The sequence below is a fragment of the Dipodomys merriami genome, unplaced genomic scaffold, assembly GCF_024711535.1.
Source record: "Dipodomys merriami isolate MVZ:Mamm:240054 unplaced genomic scaffold, mDipMer1.0.p SCAF_28, whole genome shotgun sequence".
NCBI classification, from domain to species: domain Eukaryota; kingdom Metazoa; phylum Chordata; class Mammalia; order Rodentia; family Heteromyidae; genus Dipodomys; species Dipodomys merriami.
In genome coordinates, this window is record NW_027204270.1 from 16,200,879 (window position 1) to 16,218,927 (window position 18,049).

The 18,049-nt window shown below is 40.5% G+C and overlaps 1 protein-coding gene across 17 annotated transcripts in view; it reads left to right on the top strand.

Annotated features, from left to right (window-relative positions):
* The window catches only part of Eif4g3 (eukaryotic translation initiation factor 4 gamma 3), a 234,209-nt gene that overhangs the window by 183,646 nt on the left and 32,514 nt on the right, over nt 1-18,049 (top strand). For all 17 annotated transcript variants that reach the window (XM_070037719.1, XM_070037734.1, XM_070037733.1 and 14 more), the window contains 5 exons: nt 1,564-1,658; nt 4,677-4,770; nt 8,587-8,704; nt 12,158-12,378; nt 14,909-15,027. In XM_070037719.1, coding sequence (XP_069893820.1) covers nt 1,564-1,658; nt 4,677-4,770; nt 8,587-8,704; nt 12,158-12,378; nt 14,909-15,027 — 647 coding nt within the window. The remainder of the gene's footprint in view (nt 1-1,563; nt 1,659-4,676; nt 4,771-8,586; nt 8,705-12,157; nt 12,379-14,908; nt 15,028-18,049) is intronic.

Sequence of the window (18,049 nt, forward strand, 5' to 3'; positions counted from 1 at the left end):
AGCCTCCTGAATAAGCTAGTATTGCAGAAGTGAGCCAACAATGGCCAACTTTAAATCAGTATTTTATTTCTTCAAAGACGTTTGTTTACAAGACTATCTTGAACATCTTTATAAGAACTAGAAAATAGGCTGAGAATGTAGCTTAGGTTAGAGTGTTTGCTGAGCTTGCACGAAGCCCTGGGTTCAATTCCCCAGTACCACATACACAGAAAAAGCTGGAAGTGGTGCTGTGGCTCTAGTGATAGAACATTAGCCTTGAGCAAAAGAAGCTCAGGGGCAGTGCCCAGACCCCAGGACTGGCCAAAAAAAAAAAAGAGGTCTGGGAATGTGGCTTAGTGTTAAAGTGCTTGCCTAACATGCATGAAGCCCTGGGTTTAATTCTTCAGTACCACATAAACAGAAAAAGCCAGAAGTAGTGTTGTGGCTCAAGTGGTAGAGTGCTAGCCTTGAGCAAAAGAAGTTCAAGGACAATGCTCAGGTCCTGAGTTCAAGCCCCAGGATTGGCCAAAAAAAGAAAAGAAAATACAGTTCTTCCTCTGAAGTACATAGGCTACCTAGGCAGGTTAAACAGACCCAGAAAACATTTGTCATGCAAATTGAAGATATCATCAATTTTTAATGAATTCTCCATTAAGGTTACTGATATTTAGAGGGAAAAAAAAATCCAGAGTAAAATAAGCTTACAAAGCTGGAAGAAATCTTTATTGAATCTGAGCCTTAGAGAATGATTGATTTTTCAAAAGAAAATTTTCAATCATGAAATTTAAAGGAACACACAATAAAAGGGAAATAAACAAGACTGATTAGAATAAAATATATACCTTTTCAGACTGAATGGAAAATGTTTTGGAGAATTAAGACCCTTTGATGCTAGGTGCCAGTGGCACTCACCCATATTCCTTCCTACACTGGAGCTAATCATGGTTTGAAGCCAGTCTTGGCAGAAAAGTACATGATATTTATGTCCAAAATAGCCAAAAAAAGTAAGACTAGAGGTATGACTCACATGTTAGAGTACAATCCTAGAAAGCTAAGCAAATGTGAGATCCTAAGTTAAAACCCCCATACCATCTGGCACTGGTGGTTCATCTCATTCTGACTGTAATCATTGCTATTCAGGAGGCTGAGATCTGAGGATCATGGTTTACCAACGTGGGCAGGAAATGTCCTTGATACTCTTAACTACCAAAAAACTGGAAGTGGAGCTGTGACTCAACAGCACCCAGACCCCTGAGCTCAAGACTTAGCACCAGCACTAACTTGTTCTCAAAATCCTCTAGTGATTAACTCTGTAAACACCAGATCTGGCCTCTGCCTTGTCACTGAATTGTTTGTGTCATTTGATTCCCTGTAGGTCAGTAATGTTTCCTAGAGATCCGGTATAGGCAGGATGCTTCTGCTTGATGTTTTCATGCTGAGGATATTAGAGATTGCAAACAATACTTTAGCAGCTTCTTTTGTCTTTTTCCTGGGTTAAATTGGAGTGAAAATCTTACTCATTTTTTTTCATTGTCATACAGACTTGAAATACATGAGAGACTAGCTTACTCTGTCTCCTTGCAGGTGTTCAGAGAGTAGATGAAGGTGGATGGAACACCGTGCAAGGGGCCAAGAACAGTCGGGTACTGGACCCCTCCAAATTCCTCAAAATTACTAAGGTGAGCATGACATTTAAAATGTAATTTGAACACTCTTACCATGAGTCTCCTAAGTACTTTTCACTCATAGAATAGCCACATTGTATATTTTATAAAATTGATCAATGCAGTTTACATATCTTTCTGATACTAGTCATTTTTTATTTGTTTACCTTTTCTCTTTTTTTCTTATAGTAGAAACTCAGGGCTTTGCACTTGCTAAGCAGGCACTATACCAATGAGCCTTCCTAACAGCCTTTTTTATGTTCTTGTTGGTTTTTTTTTTTTTTAGTCAGTCGTGGGGCTTGACCTCTGGGCCTGAGTACTGTCCCTGAGCGCTTCAGCTCAAGGCTAGTGCTCTACTAAGTGAGCCACAGCACCACTTCCAGTTTTCTGGTGGTTTATTGGAAATAAGAGTCTCATGGACTTTCCTGCCCAGGCTTGGCTTTGAACTGTGATCCTCAGATCTCAGCCTCCTCTCCTGAGTAGCTAAGATTACAGCTGTGAGCTTCTGGCGCCCAGCTGTTGGTTATTTTTTAGATAAGGTCTTGGTTTATGCTTGAGTGGGCCTGGATTACAATCCTCTTGTTTTATGATTCCTATGTTACTGAGGTGCGAAGTATATACCTGTGCCCAGCCATTGTGCTTCTTCTATAGCATTGATTGAGATGGTATCTCAGGAACTTGAGTTTAGGCCTAGACTGGCCTTGACCTTTGGTCTCCCAATTTCTGCCTCTTAAGTAGGTAAGTTTAGAGACATTAGCCACAGGGACAAGTTCTGTGAGGGTTTTCTTAATAGGAAGACCTAAGTTAATTCTTAGGTGGGATGTTTAAGGTAAAAAGAAGTGATGATAAAGATATTTATCTGTGAAAGATTCAGTTAATATTTTAAATCTAACTCTGAAAACAGTTTCTGTATACAAGGCCTAAAAGAAATCACAGAAGACTGTTCTAGAAATTGTTCTTGAATAAAGAGTTTTAATATATTCTACCTTCCTGTCTCTTAAGAATCTATAGACAGTAAAACGGGAGAATTTTCTCTCCAGATATTTGAAGCAGTAAGCATCAGTGAAGAATTTAAAAGAATGTTATGAAAGCAGAATTAAAAACCACCAGCCAGGCGCTGGTGGCTCACACCAGATGTGAGAATTACAGTTTGAAGTCAGCCTGGCAGGAAAATCCATGAGACTCTTTATCTCCAATTAAGTACCCCAAAAACCAGAAGTGGAGCTGTGGCTCAAGTGGTACAGCACTAGCCTTAAGCACAAAAACTGATGGACAGTGCCCAGACTTTGCTGCATTCCAGCCCCAGGATCAGCACACAAAGTCAGGAGGGAGGATCTTCCCAGTCCATTTGGTTTTGCAAATTGTTTTATGTATAATACATATTTTATGTGTGATACATTTTCCCTAATTCTGAAAATTGGCAGCTTGCCAGTAGAATTCTAAAGACAATCTAAAGCTAGTGTGAAAACATCAAATGAAAAAAAGATAAACAAAATTCTTTTTGTTAAAGAATGCTGGGTCTAGTTGTACGTGCCTACAATGCCAGGACTCGGAGGGCAAAGGCAAGGAGTTCAAGAGTTCAAGGGGAATCTAAACTACAAAGTGAATTTGAGCCCAGAATGGACTATATAACAAGGCCTTGCTTCATAAAAAAAAAAAAGGAAATAAACAACACAAAACACAGTAAAAGTGATAAAAATTAACATATCTTTGTGTTTTGGCAAAGTTTTGCTTCATTATGAAGACCTCTCTTTGGTAGGGTGCTGTTTTCTAAGAATCTGGCACATTCATCTTGATGTTTATATCTTAAAGCAAGAACTCCATTGCTAAAAACAAGTTAATTCCCAACCACCCCCATGTCTAGCAAGTACTGCAGTTGTGCATTTGAATGATTCCTTCAATGTTAACTTTGTCTTTGAATATTCTACATCAATATTTAATGATAAAATTTGTGTTTTTAACATTACTTTTTCTGTATGAACAGCATGAGATAAAATAGTACTATTGTCAAATGTCTAAGACCAGTACCATAAAAGCTTGAAAAACTTAATAATTTTTATATATAGCAGTTGTACTATTATAGGTACTCTCTTATGTATCATAGAGAAAGTTCAAAAACACTAGTCATACTCATTGTTGATTAGGAGGGATTTGTGTGAAAGCATGTTACATATCAAGAGAGCATATTACTGTTACAATATAGAATATTTTTGCTACCAAAACAACCCCACTATATTCCAGTTTTTGGTTTTTGTTTTTTGTTTTTTGCTTTGCTCTGGGCCTGGTCACTGTCCCTAAGCTCTTCAGTTCAAGGCTAGTGTGCACTACCACTTGAGCCATAGCACCACTTCCGGCTTTTTTCTTTTTGCTTATGTGTTGCTGAGGAATCGAACCCAGGGCCTCATGCATGCAAGGCAAGCGCTCTACCACTGAGCCACCTTCCCAGCCCCCAGTTTTTGTATTTGGTAGTAACATGTTACAATGTAATTCCATTCATTTCTCCTAAAGTTGTGCTTGCATGTTAAATGTAAAAGACACCAAGCTCCTGAGAGAGTACAGTACTGTTCTCTTATCTCTCCTATTCCCCTTTCTTGGATTCTCATATTCTACCCTACTCTTAACCCCAACTTACTATCTTTGATAATGTGATAAAATTTGTGAATGAATTTTTTTAATGTTTATGCATTCCTTTTTTTTTCTTTCTTAAATTGTTGGGCACTATTATACAAGCAAAATCATTACAAGTTTGCTTAATACATTTGACAAACTAATAAATCATCCTAAATAAAGAGACCCACCCACCTCAGTATATTCTCCTGACTAGTACCTTCAGACTGCATTTTGTGGAACTGAGTTCACACAAGTCCTTGACTGTAGTGATCCACGTAACAGTATATCTTCACTCCTGTTTTGTAAACTGTCATTCCAAAAAAATCTGTTGCAAAAATTGCATCTACTGCACTGAAGAAGAAAAGAGAGAACTAGTCTTCTAGCATATTTCCTATAAATGACTTCTGGCCACTTTTGTTACAGCCCACAATTGATGAGAAAATTCAGCTGGTACCTAAAGCACAGTTGGGAAGCTGGGGAAAAGGCAGCAGTGGTGGAGCGAAAGCAAGCGAAACTGGTATGTGTGGTATTGCCCTGCCCTTGCCACTGTTGTCTGTTACCATTTATCTCATTTCTTCTTGTTAGACATGTTCAGAATCCTTTCTAGTGACTATTTTGAAATATTTACTTAACTATTGCCAACCATCATTTCCCTGCTGTACTAGAGAACATTTGAAGGTGTCCCATTTTTGAGGTTTTAGGTTGTCCTTTATGTTCTTTTATTGTTGTTCACAAAGCCAGCCTAGGTGGACAAATTATTGGATCTCCTAATTAAAAGGGAAACTAAAAACTGAAGAATATGGGGTATTTTGTTTTTTTTTTTAGTATCAGGCTTGAACTCAGGGCCTTACATTCTACCAGGTGAGCCATGCTCCTGGTGCATTTTTATTTTAGTTATGTTTCAGATAAAATATCACACTTAGCTGGGCACCAGTGGCTCACGCCTGTAATCCTAGCTACTCAGGAGGCTGAGATCTGAGGATCGCAGTTCAATGCCAGCCCAGGCAGGAAAGTCTGTGAGACTCTTATCTCCAATAAACCACTAGAAAACCGGAAGTGGCGCTGTGGTTCAAGTGGTAGAAGTGCTTGCCTTGAGCTGAAGAGCACAGGGACAGCACCGAAGCCCAGATTAAAGCCCCACAACTGACAAAAAATAAATAAAATATTACACTTTTCCCAGACCAGTGTCTACCCACTATCTTCCTACCTATGCCTTCCTTTAGCTGAGATTACAGGACTATACTACCATGCCTAGCTTATTTGTTGAAGTCTTGCTAACTTTCTGCCCAGGTTGGCGTTAAATCACTATCCTCTACATCTTTGGGTCTATCCAGCCAAGTAACTGGATTATAGACCCTGAGCCACTAGATGGCTTGATATTTTTTAAAAACACGTTTTCAGTACCAGGGTTTGAACTTAGTGCTAGGCAAGCACTATACCACTTGATCTACTTAGCAGCCCATTGACTTGTGTGTGTGGTTTGTTTGTGTGTGTGTGTAAAATCAGTTGGTCTTTTTTAAGGTAGCATTTCACTTTATGCCCTGGCCAGCCTATACTGTTGATACTCCTACTTATGCTTCCCTGGAAGCTGGGATGACAGGAATAAAAATAGTAATCTTTTTTTTTTTTTTTTTTTTTTTGGGTCTGGTTGTTGGGCCTGAACTCTGGGCCTGGGTGCTGTTCCTCAGCTCTTCAGCTCAAGGCTAGCGCTCTACCACTTGAGCCACAGCGCCACTTCCGGCTTTTTGCTTATGTGGTGCTGAGGAATCGAACCCAGGGCCTCATGCATGTAAGGCAAGCACTCTACCACTGGGCCACCTTCCCAGCCCCAATAATAGTAATCTTAATACATAAAATCATTTCATCTGGGAGCTTCTCCTTACTCTTTCTTTTTTTTGGGGGGGGGGTTTCTAGTCATGGGGCCTGAACTCTGGGCCTGGGCGCTGTCCCTCAGCTCTTCAGTTCAAGGCTAATGCTCTACCACTTGAGCCACAGCGCCACTTCCGGCTTATTTCTTTTTGCTTATGTGGTGCTGAGGGATTGAATCCAGGGCCTCAGGCATGCAAGGCAAGCGCTCTACCACTGAGCCAACTTCCCAGCCCTCATCTGGGAGCTTTAAAAATATAAAGAATTAGATTGAAGCTTTTCTCAGAATAGCTCAGTGTTTGCTGAACATGCACAGAGCCTACTGTCATAGCCATGTCTCCTCTCTTTCCTTCCCCCCATTTCCACCCCCACCCCCCCACCCCCGCCTGGGCACTGTCCCTGAGCTTCTTTTACTCAAGGCTAGCATTCATTTTATCACTATAGCCACAGCACCAGTTCCAGCTTTTTCTTTTTGTATGTGGCACTGAGGAATCGAACCCAGGGATTCATGCATGCGAGGCAAGCACGCTCTCACTAAGCCACATTCCCAGCCCACATCATGTCTTTATAACTAAAGAAATTCATTGGAAAAAGGAGTCTACATCCCAGTACTACCAAAAAATATGGGGAGAGGAAGGAAGGCTTCAATTTTAGCTTCCTGCTTATATTCCTCCTAAGAAACTTCAGAGCTTGCAGTTAGTGGCTCATGCCTGTAATCCTAATTAGTCAGGAGGCTGAGATCTGAGAATCATCTCTTGAAGCCAGCCTGGGCAAAAATGCCTGTGAGACATTTATCTGCAATTAACCACCAACAAGCTGGAAGTGGAGCTATGGCTCAAGTGACAAACTGTAGTCTTGAGGACAAAAGCTCAGGGACAACACTCAAGCTCTGAGTTCAAACCCAGGACCAGCCAAAAACAGCAAAGAAATTCCTTAAATTTTCAAATTTTTGATTATTCATTTAAAAATACACATGTAGGGTTGGGAAGTTGGCTCAGTGGTAGAGTGCTTGCCTCGCATGCATGAATCCCTGGGTTCGATTCCCCAGCAGCACATAAGCATAAAAAAGCTGGAAGTGGCGCTGTGGCTCAAGTGGTAGGGCACTAGCCTTGAGCTGAAGAGCTGAAGGACAGTGCCCAGGACCAGAGTTCAGGCCCCACAACCAACAAAAAAAAATACACATGTATATAATTTTACTCAAATGATATCATTGGTTAGCTTTGTACAGTCTTGTAGTTCATTTTGATCTGCTTCCCTATTTACTATACCCCACTTAGGATATTTATGAGTTTCTTTTGTGCCCATTCTGGGCCTTGAACGCAGGGCCTTGGCACTGTCCCTGAGCATTTTTGCTAAAGGCTGGTTCTATACCATGTGAGCCACAGCTCCACTTCCAGCTTTTTGGGGGGAAGTAGTGTGTAGGTCAAGGAATGGTTTGCTTAATTGGAAATGAAAATCTCACAGAAGCCAGATGCTGATTGCTCACACCTATAATCCTAGCTACTCCAGAGGCTTGAGATCTGAGGATCACAGTTCAAAGCCAGCCTGAGCAGAAAAGTTCCCATGAGACTCTTACCTCCAGTTAGCCACTCAAAAATTAAAAGTGAAGCTAAGGCTTAAAGTGGTAGACCACTAGCCTTGAGCAAAAGAGTTCAGTGACAGCACCCAGGCCCCTGAGTTCAAGCCCCACAGCCAACAACAAAAAAAAAGTCTCACAGATAATGGATTTCATTTTAACCTGGGCTAGCTGCAAACTGTAATCCTCAGTTCTCATCCTCCTACATAGCTAGGATTACAGGCATGAGTCACTGGCCCTTGACTTACATGTTTTTAAAAGTGCAAATTATAATGACCAGGGCTGGGAATGTGGTTCATACATGCCAAGCATGTATGAAGCCCTGGGTTCCATTCCTCAGCACCACATAAAGTGAAAAAGCCGAAGTGCCACTGTGGCTTAGGTGGTAGTGTTAACCTTGAGCAAAAAGAAGCTCAGGGACAGTACCCAGGCTCTGAGTTCAAGCCCAGGACTGCCCCCCCCCCCCAAAAAAAATACATATATACACACATTATCACCAAAGATTGCTAAATGTTATTTATTTATTATTTTCTTTTTACAAAATCCCTCTACTCCTTTACTTCTCAGAATGTGCTAAATGGATCAGGAAGTTGGCTTTAATGAAATTGTTAGAAAACTCAGGTATGACAGCCAACACCTGTAATCCCAGCTACTGTGGAGGCCCCTGGGCCCAGGAATTCCAGCCAACCTGGACAACATAGCAAGAACCATCACACATATAAAATAAAATACAATAAAGTATAAAATGAAAGACATTCCTAATCAAAGGAAGGAAGGAAAGAAGGATCAAAGAATCCTAGTTTGGGCCCCTAACCCTGGGAGGCAGGTAATTGACTTTTTCTGCATGTAGCCATGTGATTTGTATTTTTTCCAAATCTTCAATACTTACAGATGCCTTACGGTCAGGAGCTTCCAGTTTAAATAGATTCTCTGCTCTTCAACCTCCAGCACCATCAGGGTCCCCATCAGCAACACCTTTGGAGTTTGATCCCCGAAGGACATTAACCAGGTAAGAATCACATTTTTCATATTTATTCCTGGCCATTTTGCGCGCGCGCGCGCGCGCGCGTGTTTGTGTGTGTGTGTGTGTGTGTGTGTGTGTGTGTGTGTGTGTGTGTGTGTATCTTACACACATGTGGATCGTGATGCTGATGCTATGCATCCATTCCTTCCATCCTCAAAGTTGATTTCTTTCTTTAATCTTGATTGTACCAACATAATTGGATGTTGGGTTTGGGATGGGATGGGATGGAAGGGAAGGGAAGGTTACCTGACAGCTAATTTTTTTTTCTTAAGAAAGCCAACCCTTCTCCACAGAACTCTTTAGTCATGTCTAGGGCTTGGTATATTGTTGACAGGATGCTGTAGAATAACTACCTTGTGCCCTCAAGAACATTAAGAAACATGATGTCTTCACCATATGTTCTTATTTTCCTCTAGTTGTTGAGACCCTTATTTTTCCCTATTTTCTCTGCCTGTTCTACCTTCCTACCTTTGCTTTTCTTTTTCCTGTTGGCTTTCTTTTTTGTATGAATACAATTATACAATTAATAGTACAGAACAATTCGTTTCATTGTAACTTTTACACAGGTCATATCCTATTTTTTTTTATTTTTTATTTTTTTGGTCCGGTTGTGGGGCCTGAACTCTGGGCCTGGGCACTGTCCCTCAGCTCTTCAGCTCAAGGCTAATGCTCTACCACTTGAGCCACAGCGCCACTTCCGGCTTTTTTTCTTTTTGCTTATGTGGTGCTGAGGAATCGAACCCAGGGCCTCAGGCATGCAAGGCAAGCGCTCTTACCACTGAGCCACCTCCCCAGCCCCTATTTTTTTTTAATAGGATTGATGCAGACAAGTACATATTCATACCTGGTTTACATAGAATAAGGGTCTATGGCACAATAACAGAACATAGTGTAGGGACACTGGGATTTGAACTCCAGCCTTTTGCTTGGTAAGCAAGTACTCTAACACTGGAGCTTCACCAGGCCAGAGGAAAAAAAATTGTTCTTGATTGATTGTGGGGCTTGAACTCTAGGCCTGGGAGCTGTCCCTCAACTCTTCAGCTCAAGGCAAGCACTCTACCACTTGAGCCACAGCACCACAGCACCACTTCCAGTTTTCTGGTGGTTTATTGTAGATAGGAGTCTCATGGACTTTACCACCTGGGATGGCTTTGGTGGTTAATTGGAGATGAGTTTCATGGACATAACTATCCGAGCTGGCTTTGAACGTGAACCTCAAATATCAGCCTCCTGAGTAGCTAGGATTATAGGCGTAAGCTACTGGTCCGCAGCTAAAAATTATTCTTTTTTTTTTTTTTTTTTTTTTTTTTGTTGTTGGTTGTGGGCTCTGAACTTTGGGCCTGGGAGCTTTCCTTCAGCTCTTCAGCTCAAGGCTAGAGCCCTACCACTTGAACCATAGCATCACTTCTGGCTTTTTCTGCTTACATGGTGCTGAGGAATTGAACCCAGGGCCTTGTGTATGCAAGGCAAGCACTCTGCCACTGAACCACCTTCCCAGCCCCTGAAAATAATTTTTTATATGTTTTTTTGCAACTGTCTCACAAACTTTTACCTACTACTACTACTACTACTACTACTATTATTATTATTGATAATCTCATTAGATTTTTCTAAACAATATTGCTCATTAATTCTCTAGGCTTCTGAAATAAAATATGCTTAGTGTGTCTTTTCAGGAACACTTAGATTATCCATCAACATGAGTTTTGCTACTGAAGTTATTGCTACTGTGGCTCTTTTGCATTGCCATGAATTTCCACTGATGTCTCTGCTTTTTAAGTACTTGTGTGTGCTCTTTTCCAGAAGTTACATTTGTACCCTACCTAAGTCTCTCCCTTATAATCATGCTTCTGAACTCAAATAGACAAAGGAACTGTTTTTGCCCAGCTAATTAGAATTGTTTAAAAGGAGACTAAATTCGAGTCTCTTAAAATGAATATAGTTTCTCAGTAGAGATCATCTGTTCTTATGATATTTGTTTCCTTTGCATTCATTTAGCTCATGATTTTTGTTTCGTTTTGTTTTGAAACTTGAACTCAAGGCCTTGGGTACTGTCCCTTAGCTGTTTTGCTCAAGGATATCCAAAGTTAAGAATAACTTGAGGGACTGGAAGGTGGCTCAGTGGTAGGGTGCTTGCCTTGAATGCATGAGGCCCTGGGTTCGATTTCTCAGTACCACATAAGCAGAAAAAGCCAAAAGTGGCTCTGTGGCTCAAGTGGTAGAGCACTAGCCTTGAGCTGAAGAGCTGAGGGACAGCGCCCAAGCCCAGAGTTCACGCCCCACTACCGACGGGGGAAAAAAAAAAACTTGAAAGTTTAGAATAACTTCTTTTTAACTCCATTCTCATTTTTTTTAGGTATTCCTTTGCTTGGCAATTTGAATATTTTCTTCTTTGTTTATTAATTGTTATGGTGACATAACAACGTAAGGAAGCTATCTGAATTCCTCCAGGTCCTCTAATTCCCTACTCCTTATTGCTATTAAAGTACACAGACTGTGTGAAAACTCATTATCAAGTTACTGCTTAAAAAGAAAAGGTATCCAATTGTGTATCACTGAAGTCATAACTTCACTTCCAGCTTTTTTGGTGGTTAATTGGAGATAAGAGTCTCACAGACCGGGGCTGGGAAGGTGGCTCAGTGGTAGAGAGCTTGCCTTGCATGCCTGAGGCCCTGGGTTTGATTCCTCAGCACCACATAAGCAAAAAGAAAAAAGCCGGAAGTGGCGCTGTGGCTCATGTGGTAGAGTGCTAGCCTTGAGCTGAAGAGCTGAGGGACAGCGCCCAGGCCCAGAGTTCAGGCCCCACGACCGGACCCAAAAAAAAAAAAAAAGAGTCTCACAGACCTTCTTTCCAGGATTGGCTTCAAACTGCATTCCTCAGATTTCAGTCTTGTGAGTAGCTAGGATTACAGGCATGAGCCACCAACGCCCAGCCTTCCCCCGCCCCCTTGAAAAAGCTTTATGAATTAAAATAATGAATTAGTAATAGTGTCTTTTTATTGGCAATATTCAGATATGAACCAACGACCTCTGTCATTAGAAACGCTTACTTGGCTGGCAGTTTGCCACTTGAGCCATCCTATGGCTCTGCTATTTACTGATTATTTTGAAGACAAAATCTCAGACTTTCCTGCCTCAGCTTTAAGTTATGATCCTCTAGTTCTCAATCTTCTGGCGTAGGGAGAGTTATAGGCATGAGCCACTGGTGCCTGGTAGTAGTCTTTTAAAAAGTCTTAATAAGTACTTCCTTTAAAGTATATAAATGCCTTTCATATTAATACTATATTATAATATTAAGTACTATAATAATACTTTGAAATAGAATTGCTGCCTTACATCTAAAGGGTCTTCTGAAAATTACTTGGCATAATTTTAGTGTTACATCATGTGAATGCAAAGGGGATGTTTATTTTGAAAAGTATTGTTTTGTCTTTTAAGTCGTGGAAGCATGGGCAGGGAGAAGAATGACAAGCCCCTGCCATCTGCAACAGCTCGTCCGAATACGTTCATGAGAGGTGGCAGCAGTAAAGATCTGTTAGACAATCAGTCTCAGGAAGAGCAGCGGAGAGAGATGCTGGAGACTGTAAAACAGCTGACAGGCGGTGTGGGCGTGGAGAGGAGCAGCACTGAGGCTGAGAGGGGCAAAGCTGGAGACCCAGGTAAAGTCTGGTACTTGCCTTTGAACTCGGGGCTTACCATGTGCTAGGCAGATGCTATGCCATTTGAACTATGCCTCCATCCTTCTTTGCCCTAGTTCTTTTTCCCATAGAATCTCAAGTTTTTGCACAGCCTTTAACCATAATCCTACCTATACTTCCTGCACCATGATAGGCAGCTTATTTGTTAGTATATAAACTTTTTCTCAAACCATGATCCTTCTGTCTCTCCTTCTGGAGTCCCTGGAATTAGAGATGTGTGTTACTATGCTTAGCAAGGTGAGAGGCTTTAAAGGATAGAAATAGAAATATAAGACTAAAGGTGTTAGGCTTAAATTTAGAAGGAAAAATAAGAATACTTTTTTGTATAAGTAAAACTCAGAATAAACATTATAGTAACACACATTTCGTCACCTTGAAAGTTGAGAGTAACTTGATTGTTTCAACTTCATTTCCTTTATTTTTTTTTTTTGCTAATCCTGGGGCTCTGTTCCTGAGTCTGTGTTCAAGGCTAGCGTTCTACCACTTGAGCCACAGCACCACTTCTGTTTTTTTCTGTTTATGAGGTACTCAGGAATTGAACCCAGGGTTTCATGGATGCTAGGCAAGCACTCTACCACTAAGCCATATCCCCAGCCCTCATTTTCATTTTTTAGGTATTCTTTGCTTGGCAATTTGAACATTTTCTTCTTTTTTTTATTGTTTTGGTGACAACATCCTTTTTGTATATAGGAATCTATCTGAATTCCTCCAGGTCCTCTAATTCCTTAGTATTTGTTGCTATTTCATACAGGCTGTATGAAAACTCTCATTATTAAGTTACTGCTTAAAAAAGAAAGGGGGTGTTGGTGGCTCATGCCGCTGTAATCCTAGCTATTCAAGAGGCTGAGATCTGAGGATTGCAGTTCAAAGCCAGCCCGGGCAAGGAAACTCTGTGAGATTCTTGTCTCCAATAAGTCTCCAATAAAACCACTCAAAAAACCAGAAGAGGCGCTATGGCTCAAGTAGTAGAGTGCTCACCTTGAGGTGAAAACCTGAAGGATAGTGCCCAGGCCCAAGTTATCCAATTGTATTTTATTGCCTTCATCTCCTTGGTGTGTTTTGTATGTGCTTAGCGTGTAAAAACTTGTTTAGTGAGTAAAAAAGATGTGCTAGGTAATGCTGTAAAAACTACTTTATGTATGTAACCCGTTTCCCTTGACTTAATCTGTTAAATCAGCATAAGTAACCCTAACATTATGAAGGTGAAATAAGTTAATACCTAGCACATAACTGGAAAGTTACACAATTTTTAAAGGGTATTAGATGTCATGATGAAAACAGTGATTAAAAAGTTTACATTAATGATATTTTCTACACCTTCCAAGTCTTAATCATGCAGTAATATTGGTCGCTTGTAACTTTTATGTAGTTTTCAAGTTAGTTGTCTTTTTGTTACTTGGAATCCTTAAATGGATTTCAGAGGAAAATTGTAATGGCTTCTTCTAAGGGTATAAACTTGAAACTATTATAGATAGCTGTGGCAACCTCAGAGGCAAGGATAGAACACATGTAGCACAATAGTCCTTGTTTGCTTGTTGTCCAGGAGCTCATTTATCAGACTTAATGTTAGTGGTAGACACTTAGTCTTCTCAGCCTTCATTCTTGGGAGAAAGGCCTTGATCAGATAATTCCACAAAAGATATATACTGAAAGGAAAGAATTACGAGGGTACATAGCAAGAGAATTAGCCTAGCATGGTGGTACATGCCTACAGTTCCAGATTGTTGAGAGATAGGTTGAGATGATAGCAGTTCAAGGCCAACCCAGACAAAAAGTTGCAGAGACCAAAAAAAGCCAAGCAGGGCAATGCATGTCTCTTAATTTCATTTACACAGGAGAAATTGGTAGGGAGATCAAGGCTTGCTCCAGGCAAAAAAAAAAAAAGACACTACCTTAAAAAAATTAAAATTTAAAAGAATAGATGTCTGAGAGTATGGGAGTTAAAAACCCTAGTACTGGGGAAAACAAACAAGGGAACTATTTAGAATCATGCCAGGGAGATGTCCAAGGAGATGTCCCTCACCTGAAGAACCAGAAAGACAAAACAGGTTTGTAGGGAAAGATACAGGTGTGCATCCCAGACAGCAGAAGCACACTGAGCAAAGTTGAAGTAGGAGTAGTCATGACATGTTAAAGAACTGCCACAAGACAGTGTGCTACACTGATAGCAACACTGTCTGCTATCAGAGGTAATCTGCACAAGATTGCATGTGCTCCTTGTCATTGGAGCAATGGGAAAAGTCAAATACAGAAAGGAACAGAAAAGCTCTCTTTTTAAGGGTTTATGATCTAATTCTTAATTGTTGTTATAGATGATGAAGTTACTCAGTACATATTTATTCTAAAATGTCTTATGCTTTTATATATCTTTTATATATATGTCTGCACTGGATTAAAAGGTTAAGCACATAAAATTATTAATCATGATAGTCCCACCATGTTAATGTTAATTTTTGTCACTTTCATTTTCTAACTTTTTTAATCCCACTAGTAATGAAACCAGAAATTTCGACAATGTCAGCCCCTGACAAGTCTACATTGTCGGAAGAGGAGATGGAGAGAAAGTCCAGATCTATCATTGATGAATTTCTACACATCAATGACTTTAAGGTAAATGAGATTGGAGGGAAGGAGGAAAGAAGACAATACAGATAACTTTGTGGTAGAGAAACATAAATGTATTTGTTCTGGTGTGAATCTAATGTCATGAACTGAAAAGACCAAAACTGAGTAAGATAAGTCCTATATAGTTTAGTTTGCTTAACTGATAGAATTTTTTTCTCTCTCTCTCTCTTTTTTTTTTTTTTTTTTTGTGCCATTCCTGGCGCTTAAACTCAGGGCCTGGGTACTGTCCTTGAGCTTCTTTTTGCTCAAGACTAGCACTCTACCACTTGAGCCACAGCACCACTTCAGCTTTTTCTGTTTTTATGGTACTGGGCAATGCATGCTAGGCAAGTATTTTATCACTACGACACATTCCCAGCCCCTGATAAGAATTTCTTAACTGTCCTTTAAGATGATACTAGAATTCACACATGGAGTAGGAGAGAGTGTGAAGTATGGCTGGTATCACTTTTTCTTTTATTTCATAAGTGAGAAACTGAAACAAGAAGAACCCGAGTATTCCAGGTCAGACAGCCTAAGTGAGACATTTCAAGACATGGCTTTGGGTTTCCCTTTCTCCTCATTCTTCATTGTAAGTGACTTAGACCTTCTGCCTGATGTCTTTAGTCCAGTCTAGCATCAGAAACACACCGTAAATAGATAACTCCACAAACTAAACTGTAGAATTATAGGAAGATATTTAATGGAATATAGTTTATTGATCTGTAGTTTAAAAAGCCTTATCATCTCTTTAAAGTTGTCATACCACTATAGGATATAAAATATATCTATAAAAGTATTTGCTAGAGGGCTGGGAAGGTGGCTCAGTGGTAGAGCGCTTGCCTTGCATGCTCAAGGCCCTGGGTTCGATTCCTCAGCACCACATAAGCAAAAACAAAAAAGCCGGAAGTGGCGCTGTGGCTCAAGTGGTAGAGCGCTAGCCTTGAGCTGAAGAGCTGAGGGACAGCGCCCAGGCCCAGAGTTCAGGCCCCACGACCAGACCCAAGAAAAAAAAAAAAAAGTATTTGCTAGATAAACTGACCACTTTTAGTTTAGCACTATATTTAAAACAATTTCAGTATAGTTTGTTTTCTCAACAGTCCAGTCATTATCTGCTTTCTGTTAACAGAAGTCACCAGATTTATCTATAGGCCAGCCTGTTGAAAATTCTTAAACTCTAAAATTATTCAGAATTCAGCCAGGCACTGGTGGCTCTTGCCTGTAATCCCAACTACTCAGGAGGCTGAAATCTGAGGTTTTCTTTAGCAGGAAATTCCATGAGACTCTTATCTCCAATTAACCACCAGAAAACCAGAAGTGGCACTATGACTCAAGTGGTAGATTGTTCACCTTTAGCTGAAGAGCACAGGGATAGTGTCCGGGTCCAGAGTCCAAGCTTCACGACCAACAAACAAAAAATTATTCAGAATTCAAAAGAAGTAGGAAAAAAAATTTGATGATCAGTAAAGTACACAGAAGCACTTCACAGATAGCCAGGGGCAGGTGGCTCATACCTGTAATCCTAGCTACTCAGGAGGCTGAGTTCGGAGGATCATGGTTCAAAGTCAGCCCAGGCAGGAAAGTTTGTGAGACTTTTATCTCCAATTAACCACCAAAAGCCAGTAGTGGAGCTGTGGCTCAAGTGCTAGCCTTGAACAAAATAAAGGAGGGTGTCCAGAGTCTTGAGTTCAAGCCCTAGAAACACACTCTCTCTCTCTCTCTCTCTCTCTCTCTCTCTCTCTCTCTCTCTCTCTCTCTCAGAAAACTTTGGAAATGCAGCAAAACAAGCAATCATTAACTTTAAGGAGCCAAAGAATATACTGAGATACTGTAATTCATTAGCTAACTTCCTGGAATTTGAGGCTGGCAGCACAGCTTTTTTTGTTTCTTTCATAGAAGTAGAGAAATGTGAAAGAAAAAGACCTGTGAAGCTGAAAACCAGGGACTTTAAGAAAGAAAGCAGTGGAGACTGGCTTCAGAAATAATTTGAAGGATTTATTTAGGCTGGCACTATACCACTTAAGCCACACCTGCACTTCTTGCTTTTTACTGATTAGTAGGAAATCAGAGTTTCAAAGGCTTTTCTACCCAGACTGGGTAGAAAACTGTGATCCTCAAATCTTAGCTTCCTGAGTAACTAGATTTACAGGTATGACTAGCATCTGTTTTTTAGTTTTTTCCTTTTGGCAGTAGTAGAGTTTGAACTTAGATCCTTCCACTTGCTATGCAGGACTGTTGGAGCCATGGTCTCAGTCCTATACATAACCTATATTTTACTGAACTTTATTAAACAAGCATAAACTTACATTTTCAAGATATTTTATTCTTGGAGCTTTCTATTGATTTGATTAGGAGTAAAAATTTTTCCAGTCCAATTTTTTATTGTTTTCCAACCTTTTTTTTTTTGGTCAGTCATGGGGCTTGAACTCTGGGCTTGGGTGCTGTCCCTGAGCTCTTCAGCTCAAGGCTAGTATTCTACCACTTTGACCCATGGCACCACTCTGGTTTTCTGGTAGTTGATTGGAGATAAGAGTCTCACAGACTTTCCTGCCCAGGCTGGCTTTGAACCATGATCCTCAGATCTCAGCCTCTTGAGTAGCTAGGCGCCCGGCTCCAACAATTTTTGATTGTTATAAAAGTAAGCTAAGGCCAGGAGCTGGTAACTCATGCTATAATCTTAGGTACTCAGGAAGCTGAGATCTGAGGATTACAGTTCAAAAATAGCCCAGGCAGTAAAGTCCGTGAATCTCCAGTAATCCACTCAGAAAACCGGAAGTGGCACTGTGGCCCAAGTGGTAGAGTGTTAGCCTTGAGCAAAAGAACTCAGGGACAGTACCTAGGCCCAGAGTTCAAGCCCTACAACTGACCAAAAAAAAAAAAAAAAAAAAAGTAATCTAGGGCTGGGAATGTGGCTTAGTGGTAGAGTGCTTACCTAGCATACGTGAAGCCCTGGATTCAATTCCTCAGTACCACATAAATGGAAAATAGGAAGTAGTGCTATTGGCTCAAGTGGTAGAGAGCTAGCATT